Raw genomic sequence first — 20047 nt, 5'->3', positions numbered from 1 at the left:
GAACAGGACATGTTATTGAAACAACTAGGGCTCGTAACATTGGTTTGTTATCTTGACTAAAAAGCACAACATGAAAGCTTCAAGTAATACGTCATGATGGGTGTTATAGGATAATATTCAGGAACCCTTCTATTCACAACAAGGAATATGGAAGACTGAGACACATAGTTTAAGGAGTGTACAGTATGAAGTGCATGAATTAACAAATGCAAGATGAAGAGAAAAATATGTAATAGAGCTGAATGAAGATGTGATCTTGTGATGTTGATGAATACACACACTTGGAAGAGAAGGTGTGGAATAATTGAATAAAACGGTTAAAGTTTATGTCAGGCAGTATAAGCTGATGACAGCTAGAATATTAAAAACATTTAGCAGGAATTCATAGATTGGTGATAATTGCATGCCATGCTTCAGCAAATGGTGTTAATGAAAGAATCACTGATGAGTTTGGGGAAAATTGTGCAGTGTGAATGAATAGTATGTAAAAAGGCTGTTTTGTTTGTGACATGGAAAATAAAGTGAGAAGATACACATACAAAAAATAGTTTTTAGCCTGAATGAGGATGACTGCTTGATGGACATCTGCTTAGAAAAAGGGCCCACTTATTCCAGAAACACAGTTGAAACATGTCTGTTTACATGGATACATGGCAAGAGATTAATCTAAAATGATTGTTGTTTACAATGAAATATTAAGATAATTAGCAATGATCTTTATTTTTGGAGATGTTTTGAAAGTCTGCTCTACAGCTCTCTTAAATTTTTGCTTTGAAATAAGCAGAAATTGACAGTTTTGATATGATATGGTGAGTGCCTTGAGTTTTTTAGCAGCTCTTTTACTGTGGAAAGAAAGAACCAGAATTACCTTTCTCCTTCCTGAGATCAAAATGTTATCCCTAACCCTAACCCTTCTTTTCCCATTTAAACGTGGTTGTACCTCTCATTGGCCTAATTAACTGGGTGAATTCCCTGTGCATATTGCAAGCCAGTTATGGTGGTGTTGCATTTATCAATGATTGTAAATGCCTTCTAAAGATGCAGGATTGTAATTCCAGAAACCGTAATCCAACAAAGCTAAAAGGTACTAGGGCAGGAGTGTCAAACTCACGGCGGCGTCACATGACATATCGGGACTTTTCCCCCCTTCACTAAACCGGGCATGGTCAGTGTGTAACACATCCGGCCCAGAGGCCGGGAGTTTGACAGCTCTATACTAGGGAAAGCAACTAATTATTTTAGCAATGCAACATATGCTTTATAGAAACCCTGGTTTCAAGTTTGCATCCACAAAGATGAATCATTTCAACCATCTGCACTTCTAAATAATATCAAATTAGACTGCTAGGTGGTGCGATTGTCTAAAACAGCAACCTATGTTCCCATGATAGCATATGTCTCCCTAACATATTTCCAGTAAAATCATGCTTTTTGATAGACTGAATGGATTGCATTTTTAACAATATTTTAAAAAAGTTTTCAGAAGAAAGGGAGAATAATTGAAGCAACTATCTGTGAGGAGGAAGAGGAGGATGGCTGTGTTCAAATAAAGTTAAACCCCGAAGCAGACAACCTCTTTATACATTTAAGTGAATACAGAAAAATAACTCTGCTAAAAAGGATATGGCTTACACACCTTTCTTATGGGTTAGTAGTTACTGTTATCAATCACTATATATTTCTCCTTTCTCCCTTCTGTAAGGACTTCTTAAAACCAAATTCAAGACAAGGTCTTGTTTTGTGGATTTCTCAGGAAAAAAAATCTGCAAAGTGCACAAAGGTTTGAGTTTTGCATTTTTTAAAAAAGAGAAGTTTACAAGGCACATTCTCCAACAGCATTGCAATACTGACAGCCAAGGTTTAGATCTTTGAGTATATGTGTTTTCAACAGCTATAATTATTTTTGAACTATATTAAGTGCGGGGAATACATACTTGTCATGCTTACATGATTCCACAATCTTGTTATTTTCCAAATCCTGAAGGAATAGCAAAAAATTAAACACAACTCCCTATAAACTCCCAACACTTAATTCAGAAACCAGAAATGGAATTTAACACTGTTATGATTGAGCATTGGTCTCCCTGAGCCTTTAAGAGCTGTTTTTTTTTACATTACAAATTCCTTTTCAAAAGGATCTCATTACAACTCAACATTTTAAGAGATTTTACAACTTGAAAGTTCTTATCCTTCAGTTCAAGCATAACCAGTGAAGTATGGGAAGATTCCCATTATTTAAATTATAAGACACACTGACACTCAAGAGAGAGATACACATTTCTTGCTCATGGTCAGAACTGTTTTCTGAACTGTAAAACTGTAAAATTTTGTAACATAAATGTGTTACTATTCTCTAAAACTTTTACAATATTCAGCACTGGGAATAGTATTCAAAAGGAATTCATTTTAGGATTGTGAAATTTTATCTGCACTGGTTGGAAGGACTGGGATTCGTGAAAGGCCAATCCACTACAACTATTTCAGAGAATTAGAATTTGTGTTCAAAATTCAAGACCACTGAACGAAATGCTATCTGTATATATTTCTATAGGCTTCGCAAATAAAAATAAAAGAAAATGGCTTAATACCAAATGAGCAGAACATTTAAGAGCACAATTTATCATCTCTCCCTCAAATGTCACAACACCATGGTTAGCAGTAGTACTGTAAAGTTAATTTCTTTTAGAAATTAAAGCAAATGTATCTTTCATTAACTTACTGCTACAACATAAAAGCACAGAGACATAAACTTGTACAGAAATAAATGACTGTAATATTAAAGAAAATTACATTTCAATGCATTCCAGACTTTTGTCCCTTTTAAGATAATTTTACTCAAAACCCAGACTACAACAGGTTCTGTGAAGTGATTTGGTTTACACCGAAAACTGGTACACCTCTTATCTGAGAAAGTTGTCCTCTTCCCTGGAGTGCACAGATTTGGGAGGAATGCACATGGCACGGTGAAGGAGGAAAAGGACACTGCCTAGCCAGTCAGATGAGGCAAATCAGCCCTAGCGATCAATGGGGTCAGAGATGTCACAGCTAGATTGCCCTCACATCCAGCTGATTTGGAGTGATTCTTTATGGCAGGAGGCAGGGCAGCCTGAAGGGAGAGGCCAAAAACATCAAGATGGTAGCCTAACTATGAGACCAAAGCCATTTTTACATGCACTAATGCACATACAAAAAAAGGACAGGGTTTTGAGTACATGGATGTGGGCACCATTCTTGACTTTTTCAGCCTCTGGTATGGCTATCCCTGGCAGGATATTTCCAAGCTCAATTAAATGTAAAATAAAATAATTACATTTTCAAATTCTTATGTTCAAGGAGCTTTGACTTGCACAATAAAAGGCAGCATTGATTAGCTTCCCTAAAAATGCCATACAACAAGACCATGATAAAATATTCACATTTTTTCTCTCTGGCTATTTCATTAAGTATTATTAAGTATAATATTAAAGTCAGAAAAAAATATAATTTTGGAATGAAATACTTTTTCAGCAAGTACACTAGGAACATCTTCAGGGCATACAGTTAAATAACTGTTTTTAATTCAAGACCATGAGATCAAACACAGGAGAAATTCAGAGAAAAAAAGTAGAAAAGGAAGTTTAACAATAAAAAAGCTGTGAAGAATAAAGTTATACTAAAATATAATAAGAACTTTTACTTTATGAAAGTCAGCCAATTTACATTATTAGTTTGGTCATTAGTGGCATTTTGACTTAATTTTGCAGAAATATTTTAACCAGACAATTGCCACATTCAGATGTCAAGCCAGAAATCCGGATTTAATTAAAAAAAACAAAAATTGAGTATGTAAATATGGTTTGCTTGCTCCACCATTCAAATGGATGAAGAAATCAGGAATAAATAAAATTTAACTGCAGCTACCAAAATACATAAGGATTCATAAACAAAATCTGATCTTTTATTTTGGCTTACAAATCCAAATTTATCTGGGCATATTATAAAACCAATGAATAGAAGAGCAAATGGGTGGAATACTCTTATTAAGCCACAATGAATAATTTGTCCTGATAATGACTAGGAACAAATGATAAATGCAAATAATTACACAAAAACATAAGCAACGAACAGAATAATCCCACAAAGTAGCAAGTAGTTGAAGCTAAACTTCTAGAATATGAGCCGTCAACCTTTTCTTATTAAAGGGCTAAATTTTATGTTGGTTCATTACCTTTTTTAGATAAGACATAAGAATGCCTAAAATATATGATTTACAGAACTGAAAGGAAATCTTTATTTAATTCAACTTATTTAGAATACTATTATTGATTGGGTACCTAAACCAAACCTTTCACCAAACATAAGAGTATAATAATGCTCTACTAAAAATAATAATAAAAAAGACAGCCCCAATCGGAGAGTTGCTCTCAACCAACAGCTTAGTCTGCACAGCCTTACTCTTCAGTCTATCATTCTCAGCCATTTGTCTCCCTACTTTTCCCATAGTAACAAATTCCAGGAATATAGTGGGATTTCCAAACTAATGAAAATAGCGGAACGTTCCCCATCCCACCCCACTTCCAAACCCAGATATATGTATATAACCGGAGAATAATGTCCAGCAAATTCTCTTATTCCTTTTTTTGTATTTGCCAATATAAATAAACATAGCTAAAAAAGTAATTGCTATGAAACTGAAACCAAATTGATGTTAAAAGTGAAAAACTGGAAAGATGCCTTTTAATTCTTGGAAGACAGTTGTATCCTCTATAGTTCTGGGCATATCTGTCTCTTGTGAGAGATGCCTGTGTCAGTCTGTAATAGTCATGCAGGATACACTACGCAGTTTTCATGTAGTTCAATGATGTGCCTTTGTGTGCATCTGCAATTTATATGCAATAGAAAAAAGGTTTGTTGGAACCTTAGCCTTTTTAAAAATTACGCAAAGTCCATCTTCAAAGGGTGCAAAAATCTCAGGATTGAAAAGATATTATAGAATTGATTTTATATACCAAGTAAGACCTATTCCAGTATACTCGTGTGAAGTAATTCACATATGGAGAATAGTTCATTTTGATCTCCTGACAAAACCGCCCATATTTTGAGAAGCCAGAGCTGTCATTTTCTTCATAATAAACCTAGAGGAAAACAAGAAAACAATAAACAACAAAATACATATTTATCTTCAGGGAGGAATCAAATTCATGTTATATTGGAATCCTTAATTAAATTCATGTTTATAATGCCAATGTGAAAGTAGTAATATTACTACAATATTAGGTTCCAGTGGAAGCACTTTATACAAAAAGGAGCAATTTTTAAAAGTAAAAATGTTATTCGCATGTAACCAGTTAATTTATTTGCTTTTTAAAAAAGATTTTTATTCCACTGTTTTTTCATACACAACTCAAGGTGAGGGTCATACCAATACCCCTTTTCCCTCTGATTTTCTCCAAAGTAACAACCCTGTGAGGTGAGGTGGGCTGAGAATGACTGGTTTTACCCAAGGAGGAACTAGAATTCAGTTTTCTGATTTCTAGGTCATCATCTTAACCAATATTAGTAGTGTTTGATTTATGACTATTTACTCAGAGATCAGTTATGACATTGTTGAGCGAAGGAACTTACAACTGGTCCCTGAAGGATTTGCTTTCACTTCAAGTGTGTGTGTGCGTGTGGAGCATTCACATTGTGGCATTGGGCTAAATCAAAAGAACTCGGTTTCAATGCATTGCTCAGCTATGATTACCTTCTATGACTGCTTTTCAGAATCTTATACAGGTTATACAGATGAATAGGTCACAAGATGTATCCTATGTAATATTTATCTGTAGCAATCACCATTGAGCAAGTAGATCTTGCTTCTGAAAAAATGTGCTGAATTTGGCTCACACACTTATTATGCAAATTATTAATGTATCGTGTAAACTACAAGAGCTGGTGACTGAACTATGTCACACTACTACTTACATGACCATTGGCAATATCTAATAAGTCTTTAACCCTGCATCCTCTCACTGGTCCAACTTCATTGCAAATTGAATCTTCTATGACCAGATACGTAGCTTTGTAAGATGTGAGTATTTTGTAGATATCCTCAGCTGATCTTTTGGAATAGATCTGAAAAATCTATGGATTGAAAAGATATTTAGTTGAAAATATGTATGCTGGAAGCAACAGCTGGTTATCATTTTGGAAGAGAAGACGAGGGGGCTGGAAGCAAAATCACCCATCCTCTCCCCAGATTAATCCAAAAAGATGAGGAATTATTGGATTGTCTATAGGGAGTACTTATGGACAAGCTATTGTATGTAGAAGCTCCCTAGAACAGAAAGTAAAGCTAGATGGAGGGGACAGAGAGATGGGAAAATTTGACATAAGCCTTTTTTTAAAAAAAATATTGGTGACTGCAGTTTCAGAATAGATTTCAATGCCTTCCTGTGAGAAATCTATCTGGACCTCTGGATAAAGAGCAGCTGCCATAAGCTTCAGAGATTGAGAAATAGTATTGTACATTATGTATTTACCTATGAAGTTTGAGTTCAGGTTATCTGAAAAAAGTTCCAGTTTTAGTTTTACATGCAAGGCACCTGCTATCTTAGGGTAAATGGACTCACATTTTCATTTCTCTTTTGCAGGTCATCATCATTATACAGGGGTAGATTTGTCACCATCCATCCAGTGCACAGTCTGATTGCACCCATTAACTGTGGACTTCCAGCAAAGACGGCAGCAATAGGAGCCTGTCTTCTGTAAAAAAAATAATGAGGCCTTGTCTCTCACATATTCCATGAAGAATTCCATGAAGAACATATAGAATTCAGAAATCCTGTTCGAGCCAGATTTTGTTCCTCAGTGTAAAGGTCAGTTCTTTGTAAGAATCCAGATGGTGGTTTTATAAATAACTCGTTACCAGTAAAAAGATCTGCCTCCTTGCCAGTTCACAGAAAAGTCATTATAATAAAATTACAAAAGGATTGGCCCAATTGATTTAGGGGACAAAAGACTTCTAATGCTGGTAACCTAATCCCCATGACTTCAATAAATCTTAAAACAACTCTGTAGGTTTATGCCTAGAAAAAGGATTGCTGCCCCAAAGCCTGGCACTTAATGGCCCAGAAGCAACTACAGTCAATGGTACTTTGGCACGGCTTCCAGCTGATCACACCTTTTCCTGCACAATTAGACATGTTTTCATAACATCATAAAATCTGGTAATGTGTTCCTTGCAGTCAGTGGTGAAATCCAATTTTTTTAGTACCGGTTCTGTGGCCGTGGCTTGGTGAGCTTGGCGTGGCTTGGTGGGCATGGCAGGGGAAGGATACTGCAAAATCTCCACTCCCACCCCACTCCAGGGGAAGGATCCTGCAAAATCCCCATTCCCTCCCCACTCCTGGGAGAAGGATATTGCAAAATCTCCATTCACACCCCATTCTGGGGCCAGCCAGAGGTGGTATTTGCTGGTTCTCTGCACTACTCAAAATTTCCGCTACCGGTTCTCCAGAACCTGTCAGAACCTGCTGGATTTCACCCCTGCTTGCGGTCCTGCCTCTGAAAAGTTTTTGATTGGATATGTAGCTTTATTACTTTGTTTCACTGGCTGAAAATGCTGTTTTTGTTTTTAAGCTGCTGAATAGTTTGGGCGTATGTCAACGATAGACATTTCCTCCTTCCTTCTTGTCTCGTGTAAACTGACCTGTTTTGTGCTGGTCTGAGTTCCTGGCTTGCTTAAAAAGGAAACAAGTCAGAGTTCCTGATTCAAATATTGATGCTAAAGAAACTATGGTTTGTACAAATGTATAATGATAGTTTCCAAAGCAGACCTGGGCATTTTACAGCCTATGGGCCACATACGGCCTGTTACGGCCCATGGGCCACAATCAGCCCTTTGGTTGTTTCTGTGTGGCTCGTGAAAGTAGTGGTGGCAATGGTGGCAGCAGCCCTATTAGTTCAGCCAGTGGTGAAATGTAAAATTTGTTACTACTGGTTCTGTGGGTGTGGCTTAGTGGTGGTGGGGTAATGTGACTGGGTGGACGTGGTGAACTTTTTTTTTTTTTTTTTTTTACTTTTCAAACCATTTTTTCTACAACCTCTTCAGCTGAAGAGGTTGTAAAAAACAATCCTTTTAAAAGTCTCTGCCGATCAGGCAACTCAGCTGGGATCGTCAGAGGTTTTTAAAAGAAAAAAAGCCTCTGCTGATCAGACAACTCACCTTGGATGGTCAGAGGCTTTTAAAAGCATTTTTTCTACAACCTCTTCAGCTGAAGAGGTTGTAGAAAAAATGCTTTTAAAAGCCTCTGACCGTCCCAGCTGAGCCGCACGATCATCAGAGGCTTTTTTTTTTTACTTTTAAAAGCATTTTTTCAGCTGAAGAGGTTGTAGAAAAAATGCTTTTAATTTTTTTTTTAAAAAGTCTCTGATGCTTGTGCGGCTAGGCTGGGCATGGGGGGGGGAGGGATTTTTGCTACAGGTTCTCCAAACCACCTGCCGTCATCGTTACCGGATCGGATGATCCGGTCTGAACCAGGAGCATTTCACCCCTGAGTTCAGCCCTCTGAACAATCCGTTTCCCAGGTGCACCTGCGGGAAAATTAATTGCCCCCCCCTTCTAAAGCCTTCTCAATCACCTTGTAATAATCAAATTTCAAACATGTGAAAATGATGGTGTATCAATTAATGCTCATGTGGTTAAACCACTAAGAGTTTTTAGATAACAGTGTTATAGCACACAACAAGCCTGGATAAACTCAGGAAAGAATTCTTGAACCAACTATGTGATAAATGATGACTGTGAATCATAGATTACCAACATATTTAGGAAAAAAAATATTACTTACTTAATCCAGGTCATGAGTCCTACTGTATCAGGGTCATAAAATTCTTGGAGCTCTGAGAGTTCTGCCATTATCCTAGGAAAAAACTAAAAGGAAGCACCAAGGCTATGAACTGTGGGAAGACAAATTACAAAACTTTAAATAATGCAGGAAAGTGGACTAAAAACACCTTTCTAGCTTTACCATCAAACTACATTTTACATGCTCAAAAATCCATTTGCTACATACAGCAAAATTCGGTTTCTTTGTCATAACCCACTTTAATAGAAATGCATCTTTTGGGTTCATCTAATTAAATCTCTTAGGGTATTAATATAAGTACTCCTAGTTTTGTTAAGGTATTCAATATCATTCAAAGATCTTTTAAAAACATTATTAGAATTGCATGTGAGATAAAGCTAAAACCTCCTTCAAGCCCAGTCCATGTAATTTTCTTGGCAGCATTATAGAAAGCTTTAGCCACTGCTTTCTTCCAAGATAGTTCTCACTCTAGCTAAAGTGTTTCTCAACCTTGACAACTTCAAGATGTGTGGACTTCAACTTCCAGAATTCCCCAGCCAGAATTCCAAACATTGCTGTAGCTTATTGCCCTAGTATTCACTGGATGTTTCCCATCCAAATGTTAATCAAGCCCAATCTTGCATAGCTTGTGAATCCAAAGTCAGCCAAGTACAGTCATGGTTAAGACAAAAAGTACTATCTAGCTTTATGTTCCATGCAAGTGCTACTGTTTTAGGTGCAGACATTTGGTTAAATATTCTTATAGGAAATTTATGTGTGCAAGCTTGCTATACATAATGTAGTGAACTGTATCAAAACCAAGTATTAGCTCTTATCATTAAATCTTCCAATATTCTGCATAGTTAGGAGGAGGAGTGGGAAGGCAATATTTATATTGTATATAATATTCTATTCTTACCTCTTTCCACAAACTAAACCCTATAATAGCTGGAACAGCCATACTCAGAATGAGAGCCTAGAAAAGTAAATAGACAGATAAAATAGTTATATTTCGGAGTTTCTTTTTGGTTCCCACCCATGCAGATTCTTTCAAATCACTCCTGTACATGTCTTGGGGCTACAGTTCTACTTAGGAATACATCCCATTGATTTTTTTAATAGGCATATGTAAGATTATATCCTAACATTGATGAAAGATGGCATATAGCAATGATGGCTAACCTTTTTGCCGTTCTGTGCCAAAACCAGGGGGAGCATGGCAGGGTTGCGCGCGTGTGTGCCCACATCCATAATTCAATGTGGCCCAGCCCCCTGCATGCGACCCCCCACGCTCCCCACGCTTTTGGCATGCGGTGGCACAGTGGGCCCAGTAGGCCCGTTTTCACCCTCCCCAGGCTTCAGAGGCTTTCTTGGAGCCTGGGGAGGGTGAAAAACAGGCTTCCCCACCCCGCTGGAGGCCCTCCGGAGGCCAGAAACAGCCTGTTTCCTGACTTCTGGTGAGCCCGGAAGGCCCGAAAATCAGCTGGCCGGCAACGCTCGCGTGCCCACCGATATGGCTCTACGTGCCACCTGTGGCACACGTGCCATAGGTTCGCCATCACGGGCATATAGAATTCCTTTGGAGCAGAGTAGCAGTCCGTAAATGCAACAATAAATGGTTCAGCTGTACGAGGAAATCCTCATTTCAGGCTGCCAATACACCGCCATTAAATGGCAAAAGAGTTGTACCTGTAATGTATGCTCATCTAGGGAAGAGATGTAATACACATATTATCCAGAAAATACAAAATTGGCAGATGGTAGCTCTACCAGATTTGAGTGGATGATACCTATGCTCAAAAAATGGCCAATAAATGTACAGTAGTGGCCAAAATTGTGGAAACCTTTTGGGAAAAGTGTATTTTTGAGGTTTGATGGCTAATGGCACCACTTTTTGGGAAGTTTCAAGATAATCATATTCCACTGCTGGAATGGCCTAGGAATAGCCCAGACCTTAACCCAAATGAAAATCTATGGAACCGACTACAGAAACTTGTTAGTCAGAAGCGACCCAGCAATAAAACCCAGTTAATAGATGCAATCATTCAATCTTGGTTTCACATTATAACAGCTGCAGAATTAAAAGACATGGTTCATTTCATGGGAAGACATTGTAAACCTGGAATTCATGCTAAAGGTTACCCAACTAAGTATTAACTGACGTGATAATTTTTGTATATCTCGTTTTTTCTACGTGCTTCACTTTTCTTCTTTATACTGTAGCTGCTACTCTAACAGCAAATCCTTCATAGAAGTTATTGCATTACATTCTTAATTAAATTATCTTTCCATTGATATATAATTTTATGGTATTACTCCCCAAAAAAGTGGTGTTATTAGCTAGTTTTAGAAAATACACTTTTCCCAAAAGGTTTCCACAATTTTGGCCACTACTGTACAAAAGGAGCACATTTTCAGTTACGTATGTATCATGTAAGCACATGTGAGCCAGCAGACACACTCATACACATAAGATACAAAAATGCCTGTATTTCTCCAGCTCCAGTGAGACAACCATCAATAAAGTTCAGACATTTACTCAACCAAGTATTCACATTGCCATATGTTACTACAGCCTCTGCTTTGCAACAAACAGAAGGGGAAGAAGAAGACAAGATATAATCTAGCGTCCACTTAGTACCCTAAGCAGGTTGCCAATATAGTCTTTCCTTCTTCTGATTGGTCTTTAGCCCTTGAGGAGGTTATTTCGCCAGGCAATCAATATCACAGAATAAATGAGAACAGTCATAGAATACCAATACTTCTGTAGCCTCCCTTGGCCATAACTAAGCCATCCATCTGTCACGATCACACTGTAACTCACATTTTGCCTGACTCATGAGGCTTCTCTAAACCTACAGTTCTTCAGCCAAATAACAAATCAAATATAATGATGCATCCGGAACTGCAACGGTCATGTTCAAATAATATGCAAGTTAGAGATAGTACAAGTCTCTACAACCTCAAGTCTTTCCCTGTCTTTATCTATAAAAGCCTATGCAGCAACCCCCATCCTTAAACCATACCCTTCGAATCCTACCCATATCAATTTTCCTTAAAATGATTGCCTCCTAGAACAGGGGTCTCCAACCTTGGCAACTTTAAGCCTGGCGGACTTCAACTCCCAGAATTCCCCAGCCAGCAAAGTTGGAGCAAAGTTGGAGACCCCTGTCCTAGAAGACTCAGAACAGCCTTTGACCAAGCAACCAAGATTTCAGAAAACTGCTGTCTGAACATATCTAGAAGATACCAGGCTAGAAAGGCTTGGCTATATCCTGTCTGCACACCATGATTTTGAAGAGAGATGACTTTTTATATGCTTACCAGTGAATACAGCCATTCCTTACAGTCACTATAAACAAGACGAACTCACCAGCAGAACAGGATGCACAGTTTTCAGTCGGATCCACTTGAAGAGAGTCGTCCAAAGCTCAGGAGAACAGACTCCAAATGCCGCAATCATACAAACATATGGAGTCCACACGTATTTCATTCTAGAGAAACAACACAAACCCAGAAAAAAAGATAAAGGGGTGGTACTGATGTGGCAAAAAAGAAAGGACAAGTTTGGCAGAACCCGTTGAACTCAGACTTGAGAAATGAGAAATAGAGTTAAATTTCATCTACACTATATTGATACTTCACTGCCAATTCTAAGATAGCTTCATGGGCACCGATTTCATGTGCACAAACAAGAAACAAAATGGAAATCTGTGAGGCATTTGTAACCCTCTGCAAACTTTGCAAACAGACTTCTGTTACCATGTGAAAACTGGTACCAACTGTTTCTGAGAAGTCAAAAACAAACGGGGTCACATTCTCCCTGTTCTTCTGATAATGTCACGTATCAGGATGATCAAGGCTTTTATAGTGCCAAAAATTAGGTGTCTTCTATGTGCATCTAAGCAATTCTTTTTATTTATCAGTGCCCAAAGCTGTATCATGTCAGCTCAACAGGAATGTCAGCTATTTGTATCTATAAGACTTGTGCAAGTCCCTGGAAGATTCACCTATACAGTATGTGACTTTCTTTAAGGTTGGATAATATCAGATATTATATTAAACAATAAAACAATACTGTTACCCTATGAATAGGAACATTTGTTATTCAGAAACAAATGGTCTTGATTATGTATTTTCCCCTAAATTAGGAACAGCAGGTAATGTTTCTTCACCATGTCTGTTCACTCGTATATAAGGGCAACATATAAGCGGCAGCCTTAGTTTTGTTTTCTAAAGAGCAAATAACAACTATCCAACCTCTATTAGTCCCAACCCATATGGCCAATGGACATGCTAGAAGGTGCAACCAAAACATCTCAGAGCACCCAAGATAGCCTTATCTCAGGTCATCCAAGATGTCCAAGAGATGGTTGCAGAATTTGAAAGAAGGAAAATATAAACACATTACTGGACCTACATAACGTTTATTTCTGATGAAATACTTTTATATTTAACTACATACAAATAAAATTAAAGCAAATTTTGATCTGGTTTTCCTACTACTCCTTGGAGTATGGCTCTTGGCATATAATTCAAAGATTAGATGCAACCCTCAACCATGGTTCTTAAGATCACAGGTTGCCCACCTAAGTCTGATATTGCAATGATCGATATCAAGTGTAAGAGTCTGTAATGCACTAGATTAAGCTGTATTTTACTGGCAGTCAAAGTTTGCACAATGGCAACTGGTTGTTTGTAATCATTTATTTTAAAGGGAACCAAGGCAATAACAACATCTTTCAGTTTGTGTTTTTCATGGTAGCCAATCAGATACTTTTGGGAAGCTCACAAACATGAGAATGTATTCCTTCTTTATTACTGTTTCTAGGCAACTATGCAGAGATATTCCATAAGCAATGTTTGAAGTAACATAAAGCCAGTCACAGTCAGCAGTCATTTATAAGCTTATCTCTACCTGATTTTTCTATAACTGCCTTTTAAAATCATCTAATTTGGTGATTAATGCTGCACCTTGTAGGAGCAAACGCCTTAAGTTGATTTTCTACTATGTTACTAATTCTCATCTTTTTACACGTGCAAAACACATTTTGATGAGCACAGAAGTAATAACAAATCCACTTAAATAGAGATTCCCACTGCAACTCTCCCTGCTTAGCTCTTCTTCGATATAAAGATGCTTGTAATTCAAGCCTGTTATTAACCAGCCACCAATATTTATTTAAAAATCATAACCATCCTTATCCATGTTCAGGTAATTTTTAAAAAATCCATATACATAAACAGTACTATCTTCCACCTTCCCAGTGAAAAGAAATCCATGCAGCCTTCTCACGGACTCACCCTTCCATCATCATAGAAAGCAACCCCAAGGAAACTGTGTGCAATATATGGTAGGCTACTTCTGGTCTTTCACCAATCCCGCAGTCATGTGTGGTTGGCTCGTTGACTTGTTTATTGCTGTGACAGCGGAAGAGAAAGAAGACGGAGTCATCATACCTCTCTCTCTCTCTCATGGAGTCTGCTTAACATTAAATGACCCATCAGACCCAACAATTGTACTCTTCATTATATTTTCTCTTAAATCTAAACTCTGATGTCTTAACAATAATTCAAGAAAACTGTGTAGCAAAGAAGTTACCAAGGATAGAGTGAGGTACAAACACCCCCAGGCATTCTAAATACATACTATAATGTATGAATGGATAATGAATTCTGCCCAGTTCAAGAACTTATCACAAATTCTTGGATTTTTCTAACTATCCAGAAATGCTTTCTAACATCAAGAATTTTTTAAATAGTTATTAGCTATTTGCAACAGGCTCCAATTATAGTTCTGGAAGTATTTGAGGGGGGGAAAGGAAGAAAGTCTACAACAAATACAAAGACAGCTCACGTTCTTTCTACCTAATTTTGAAGATGAAGGACATATATGCAAATATGACATGCAGGTATCATACTTATACCATATGCAAAGGAAGTTAGAATTCAAATTTAATTCTACCACTGAATAGTTTAATTCTACCACTGAATAGTTTGGGGACCCCTTACGTAACATGTAATGGGTATATCATTTACACCAAGTAACTAGTATCTACAGAAACTATGGAACAAAAATGAAACTTGATAAAAATCAACTTACCTCATTTTCTTAAAGGAAGCCTGACCCACAGAAGCAAGGCAAATAATTAGCACCAAAATGTAGAATGGCAATAGCGAAGAATGAGTAAGCCGCAGGAAGAAGTCTTGGGATGGTGTCTGAAGTGATTCTTGACAAAGCAGCCAATTAACTGTGAAGTTCCTGTTCATGTCAATGGAAGCGAAACACATTAAATAGCCAGACATGGTCCCAGCCAATCAGAATAACCTGCTGTACTGACTGGATTGGCATGGAAAAGACTATTCCCTAAATATATCTTCATTTTGCTCAGAAATAAATGTTTAAAAGAACAAGCAACGGGGCCACCTACAGAGCTTATTTCATCGGTTTTATTTGTTTGTTTGTTTGTTAATTTTTATGCTGCCCATCTCCTCTATAAACTCTATTTAACAAAATCACGGTGAAGGCCGAGTGGCTCATTTTGGCCTTTCAGTGGCAGACTAGGGAGACTCTCCAAAGTAAAACAATGAGAACAAAGAAAAGCATGTAGCTGTTAATATGATTTAAGTTAACGTACACTTTAATTAAAATATGTTTTTTCACAATTGTTGAATAATTTTTTTCTTTGGCTGGGTGCCTTAAAATTAAGATTTGAAGGCATGTTTTAGAAAGTGTTAGGGACTGCTCTTAAGTTTTCCAGGGGCCAGATGAATGTTTGGCCTGAGTCTATTCAACCCCATTTTATCCGGAATTCTTCCACTCTCACAGTCTGTGAGCATCTTCTACAGAAAGACAACTTGATACTCTCAGCTGAAGCCACCTTTCCACCTTCCCCTGTACATAAGCATGTTTCTTTCTTCCCAAATGTTCCATCTGCTTCCTCACTTGCTGTCTACCTAGCAGCTACTTCAGCTTTGCTTTCCATTTAACTCCTTGATCTGTCTTTTAGCTTCTCCCTCAAGTTTACTAGTCCACAGATCTCGCTTAACTAACAGCTACTCCTGAGATCTCTCACTAAATAAGATGTGTTTTGTGGAAACCCACTTGATGATGCTGAATTCTTATTTCTGTCAATCCCAGGCAGCATGTTTGATGATCAGGGCTGATCAAATTGATGCAGACCTCAATCATAAAAACATTCACAAGAAAAAAGCACGAAACAAAGCAAACTAAAGGAATATATAAAATTATTCCAGATCTGCTGCTTGGTAATTTATTGTGTTCTTACTGGTACCTGAACCTCAGTTTACAAGGGACTAGTGCCGGATGTAGCATACGGAGCCTATTTCCAGGCACGCGAGCTGTTGCCCAACTCACCGGAAGCTGCACAGGCACGTGCGCCCCAACTGGTGTTCAGGCCTCCGGTGAGTATGCGCGCAATTCAGGGGACCCAGCTGGTCTTCGCTCTCCTGCGCATGCATGTGCATTTGCACATGCGCATGAAAATACTGGTGAGCAGCATGCGCAGATGGCGTTCATGTGCGTGCATTGTGCATGTGAAAACCATGCACATGCGCAGATGGTGCAATTGTATGCACAGCGCATGGAGCACACACGCAAAAGCTGTGTGCATGCGCAGATGATGCGGTTGCACATGCAGCATATGGGAAGGAGACGCGCGTTAGCGCGGATAGCACACGCGCACATGAAGCGCATGAAGCACGGACCTGTTTGATACTCGGTGAGTAAAAGGTTCGCCACCACTGGACTAACGTCTCAACTTTATTCATCAATTATTCTGGCTTCTAAGACTTTGCCTACACAGTTCATAGCATTTCCTCAAGGACAGAAGCATACATTTTAAAAAGAGTCCAGAGATGTCCCAACTGCTAAGTATCTGCTTATGATAACTGCTACTACATGTGGGCAGAGATGATGCTCAAAACTGGTTCAGGGCCCTCATCCAGTGCTTCTAGCACATAATTATGAGGACTGGGCAGGGTTTCTCACTGGATCTCTCAAAGGGCTTGAAGTGTCAATGGAATACCTATCTGCACCATTAAAAGTAGCTGTCTCTTTTCACACAGCAGCAGAAGCATTCACAGGAAACAGCAGCCTTTGAGAATACTACAGTTACACTGTTATGTACCACTGATCCCTTTTGGAAACCAAATACAAAATGCTGTCTAATAAGTATGTGCTATTTGAGCCGAGGTTGGATTCCCCTTTGTTAAAATTCAGAACATAAGTCAAAACATTCTGTTTAACAACCCACCATACCTTTTAGAATTGTGCTTATTTATTTCTTTGTTTTATAAACTATTACCGTACAGGGGTATTAAACTTGCAATTAGGTAGATCATTACGTCAAACTTACTTATTTGTATTTAATCCCAATTTTACTTCAAGGACTTTAATTAAATGCTCATTTTCTTTATGGGAAATAAATGTCTGAAAAAGAAAAGACATACTGAAAAAGCATATAGATAGTATTCTTTTCACTCAGGTAACAGAATTATATGAGATTAGATAAGTATCATTTGATTACTGGCATTACATTTTTTAATAGAAAACACATTTATGTAACAAAGGTTGAAGGGAAGCCTCTATCTGTGAGATACGGTTGCTCTACAGCTTCTGTGTTCTTCACCCACCTGTGGGGTCCAACAAAATCTGGAGATCCCGTTAAGGAAAAGCCCACAAGAGGAGGGAGTCTTATAAAGATCATTACCAAAGATCTTATTGGAGAGAGGAGATCATTGGTCTATCTGCAAAAACTGGGAATGTAAGGAACTCACTTTGAAATTTCATTTAGCTATTAGCAGTTTCTCAATAAATATATGGGCAGTCCTTGGTTTACAACCACAATAGAGCCCCAAATTCTGTTGCTGAGACAGCTGTTAAGTGAGTTTTGCCCCACTTTACAACCTTTCTTGCCACAGTTAAGTGAATTACTGCAGTTGTTAGGTTAATAACATGGTTGTTAAGTGAATCTGACTTCCCCATTGACTTTGCTTGTCAGAAGGTTGCAAAAGGTGATCACATGACCCTGGGAATTTGCAACTGTCATAAATATGAGTTAGTTGCCAAGGATCTAAATTTTGATCATGTGACCATGGGGATGCTGCAACGGTCATAAGTGTGAAAAACAGCCATAAATCACTTTTTTCAATAGTTGTAACTTTGAACGGACACTAAACGAACTGTTGTTAAGTCAAGGACTACCTAAATATTATACTACAAAACTGGTTAATGATACTTCGAGGCAGTATTTGTTTTTCCTTCAGTATCCTTTGTTTTTACTGTACTTTAGTAATCAAAAAATTGGGAAGAGAAGCAGCCCTCCACTTCTTTGTTTTCGCTCCCCTCACTCCCCCATTCCCAAATTTTCCCATCAACACTTTAATTCCAAATTTGTAAAAAAGGAACTTAAACACATTGGGAACATTTAATATCTTTTTTCCACTGTACTCTATAGTTTTTTCTAATCGTGTCCTCCAAGGTTGCGTTTTCATTCCTATAACTTTAATCTACTATTCGGAGAGGTTTGGCTGACTTAGTCCATTAACTATTTTACCAGTTAAAAAAACACGGGGAAATAGTGTCATCAGAAATGTCCTCCTCTCTTGGAATTTACATATGATTTACCTGTATTATTGTGCACAATTAAATGAAAGTATTTAAAGATAAAGATTACCTTCATTGTAAGATTCAAAGTCACTGTGACCGTGAATACCAAATAAAAATAGATGACTTTCAGCATTCTTGAAAGAAGAGTTCCCTTTTTCATATTCATCTACAAAAAAGCAACAGACATGTTTATTTCTCGATGAAAACCTTAATACGGAGAAGTGCATAACTACAAATAATGTCTCTAACCTTACCTGAAGGTATTTTGCCAGCAAAGCCGTAGCAGCAAGGCTTAATAATGGAGATACTAATAAAGCTGGATTTTCAAATTGTAACACATATCCCAGGAAGAGGGAAAACAGATAGATTTTATATATTTCATGCACCTACAGATAGGGAAATAAAACATCAACATGCCTTGATTTTTAACAAATTCTGAGTTGCAGTTGCACAATAATTTGCTCTCTATTCTTTTTTATTATTTTTCCTAAACCCACCCCAATCCTACAGTTGGAACTTACAGAAGGCAAAGAAAACAAAGCAGAATATGAATTTAAAAGTATATAATGAATGTGTCTGAATGTACCTTCTCTGTCTGTGTGAACCCTATGACATCCAGCAGGAAAAGAGAGACTGCTTGGATAAACAGTAGATAATGACTGTATTCCCACATCATCATAAAAGTGTATGTTGAAGCACTGACCAGCAGGTAGCAAAATCTCTGAAAAAAAGAGCATAAGAAAGATGAGAAGAAAAGGGAAACAATGTTTTAAAACGCATTACAAATTACCCAATTAAACTTAGGAACTTTGAATGTATATTGGGAAAGACAAGGTAGAATTGCTTGGGAGTTTTGTTATTGTGCAGTTCCAGATGTATCTAATCGGAAACTCCACTAAATGCAATCTGGCCACTGTATGCAGAAATGCACATTTTCCTCTGATTGCTTCCTTCCACAGGCACTGCTGGGGCTGCTTGCCTGCTTCCATCTGAAGAGACATTAATTGATAAACTCTGTTTCCCCCCTAAATTTCAGCAGTGGATTGGTGAAACAGTGAGCTGTTCAGCTGCTTTTCTGCAGCCACCTCTCCTGCTCTTTTCCTGCCCTCTGCGGGTTTTCATTCCAAGTGATTCATTCCAAGTTTGGCTAGACAAGGTTGCTGGGTCACAGGGTGGATAAAAATCAATGAGTTTTTAAAAAAAATCTAAAAAATCGGATTTTTTTTTATTTAAATTGGATTTTTTTTTTATTTAAATCGGATTTTTTCATTTAAATCAGATTTTTTTTATTTTTATTGAATTTATTTTAGTAATAAACTTTTGGGGTAAAAATCTATCGTAAGGTAGTTTTCTATTTAAGATACATAAATAATTTAGTTTATTCAGCATGAAATGGAGCTTAGTTATGTAGCACAAGGCTGTATATTCTGCAACACTGGAACTATCGGTGAGTCAACAGTTGGTCAAAGGAGTAGCAGAGATGATAGTTGCTCTTTAAAAATTATGATTTAAATCGAGTTGATTTAAATCAAGTCTTTTTACTAGTGATTTAAATCATGATTTAAATCGGCTCGATTTAAATTAAATCCACCCTTCTGGGTCAGTA

General features: G+C 37.7%; 1 protein-coding gene across 2 annotated transcripts in view; it reads right to left on the bottom strand.

Moving 5' to 3' along the window:
* Positions 1-1781: 1781 nt before the first annotated feature.
* The window catches only part of DPY19L4 (dpy-19 like 4), a 36728-nt gene continuing 18462 nt past the window's right edge, over positions 1782-20047 (bottom strand). For both annotated transcript variants that reach the window (XM_034422459.3, XM_087890795.1), the window contains exons 8-19: positions 19028-19162; positions 18696-18827; positions 18509-18607; positions 17189-17262; positions 14914-15072; positions 14115-14231; positions 12184-12304; positions 9730-9786; positions 8814-8896; positions 6594-6726; positions 5947-6105; positions 1782-5114 (exon numbers count right to left, since the gene is read on the bottom strand). In XM_034422459.3, the coding sequence (XP_034278350.2) occupies positions 4950-5114; positions 5947-6105; positions 6594-6726; positions 8814-8896; positions 9730-9786; positions 12184-12304; positions 14115-14231; positions 14914-15072; positions 17189-17262; positions 18509-18607; positions 18696-18827; positions 19028-19162 (1434 nt within the window). In that variant the 3' untranslated portion in view covers positions 1782-4949. The remainder of the gene's footprint in view (positions 5115-5946; positions 6106-6593; positions 6727-8813; positions 8897-9729; positions 9787-12183; positions 12305-14114; positions 14232-14913; positions 15073-17188; positions 17263-18508; positions 18608-18695; positions 18828-19027; positions 19163-20047) is intronic.

This window comes from Pantherophis guttatus, chromosome 3, assembly GCF_059756535.1.
Source record: "Pantherophis guttatus breed Tessera chromosome 3, ASM5975653v1, whole genome shotgun sequence".
Classification (NCBI taxonomy): domain Eukaryota; kingdom Metazoa; phylum Chordata; class Lepidosauria; order Squamata; family Colubridae; genus Pantherophis; species Pantherophis guttatus.
The sequence above is the reverse complement of the archived record's forward strand: the minus strand, read 5'-3'. Positions and strand labels throughout refer to the sequence as shown.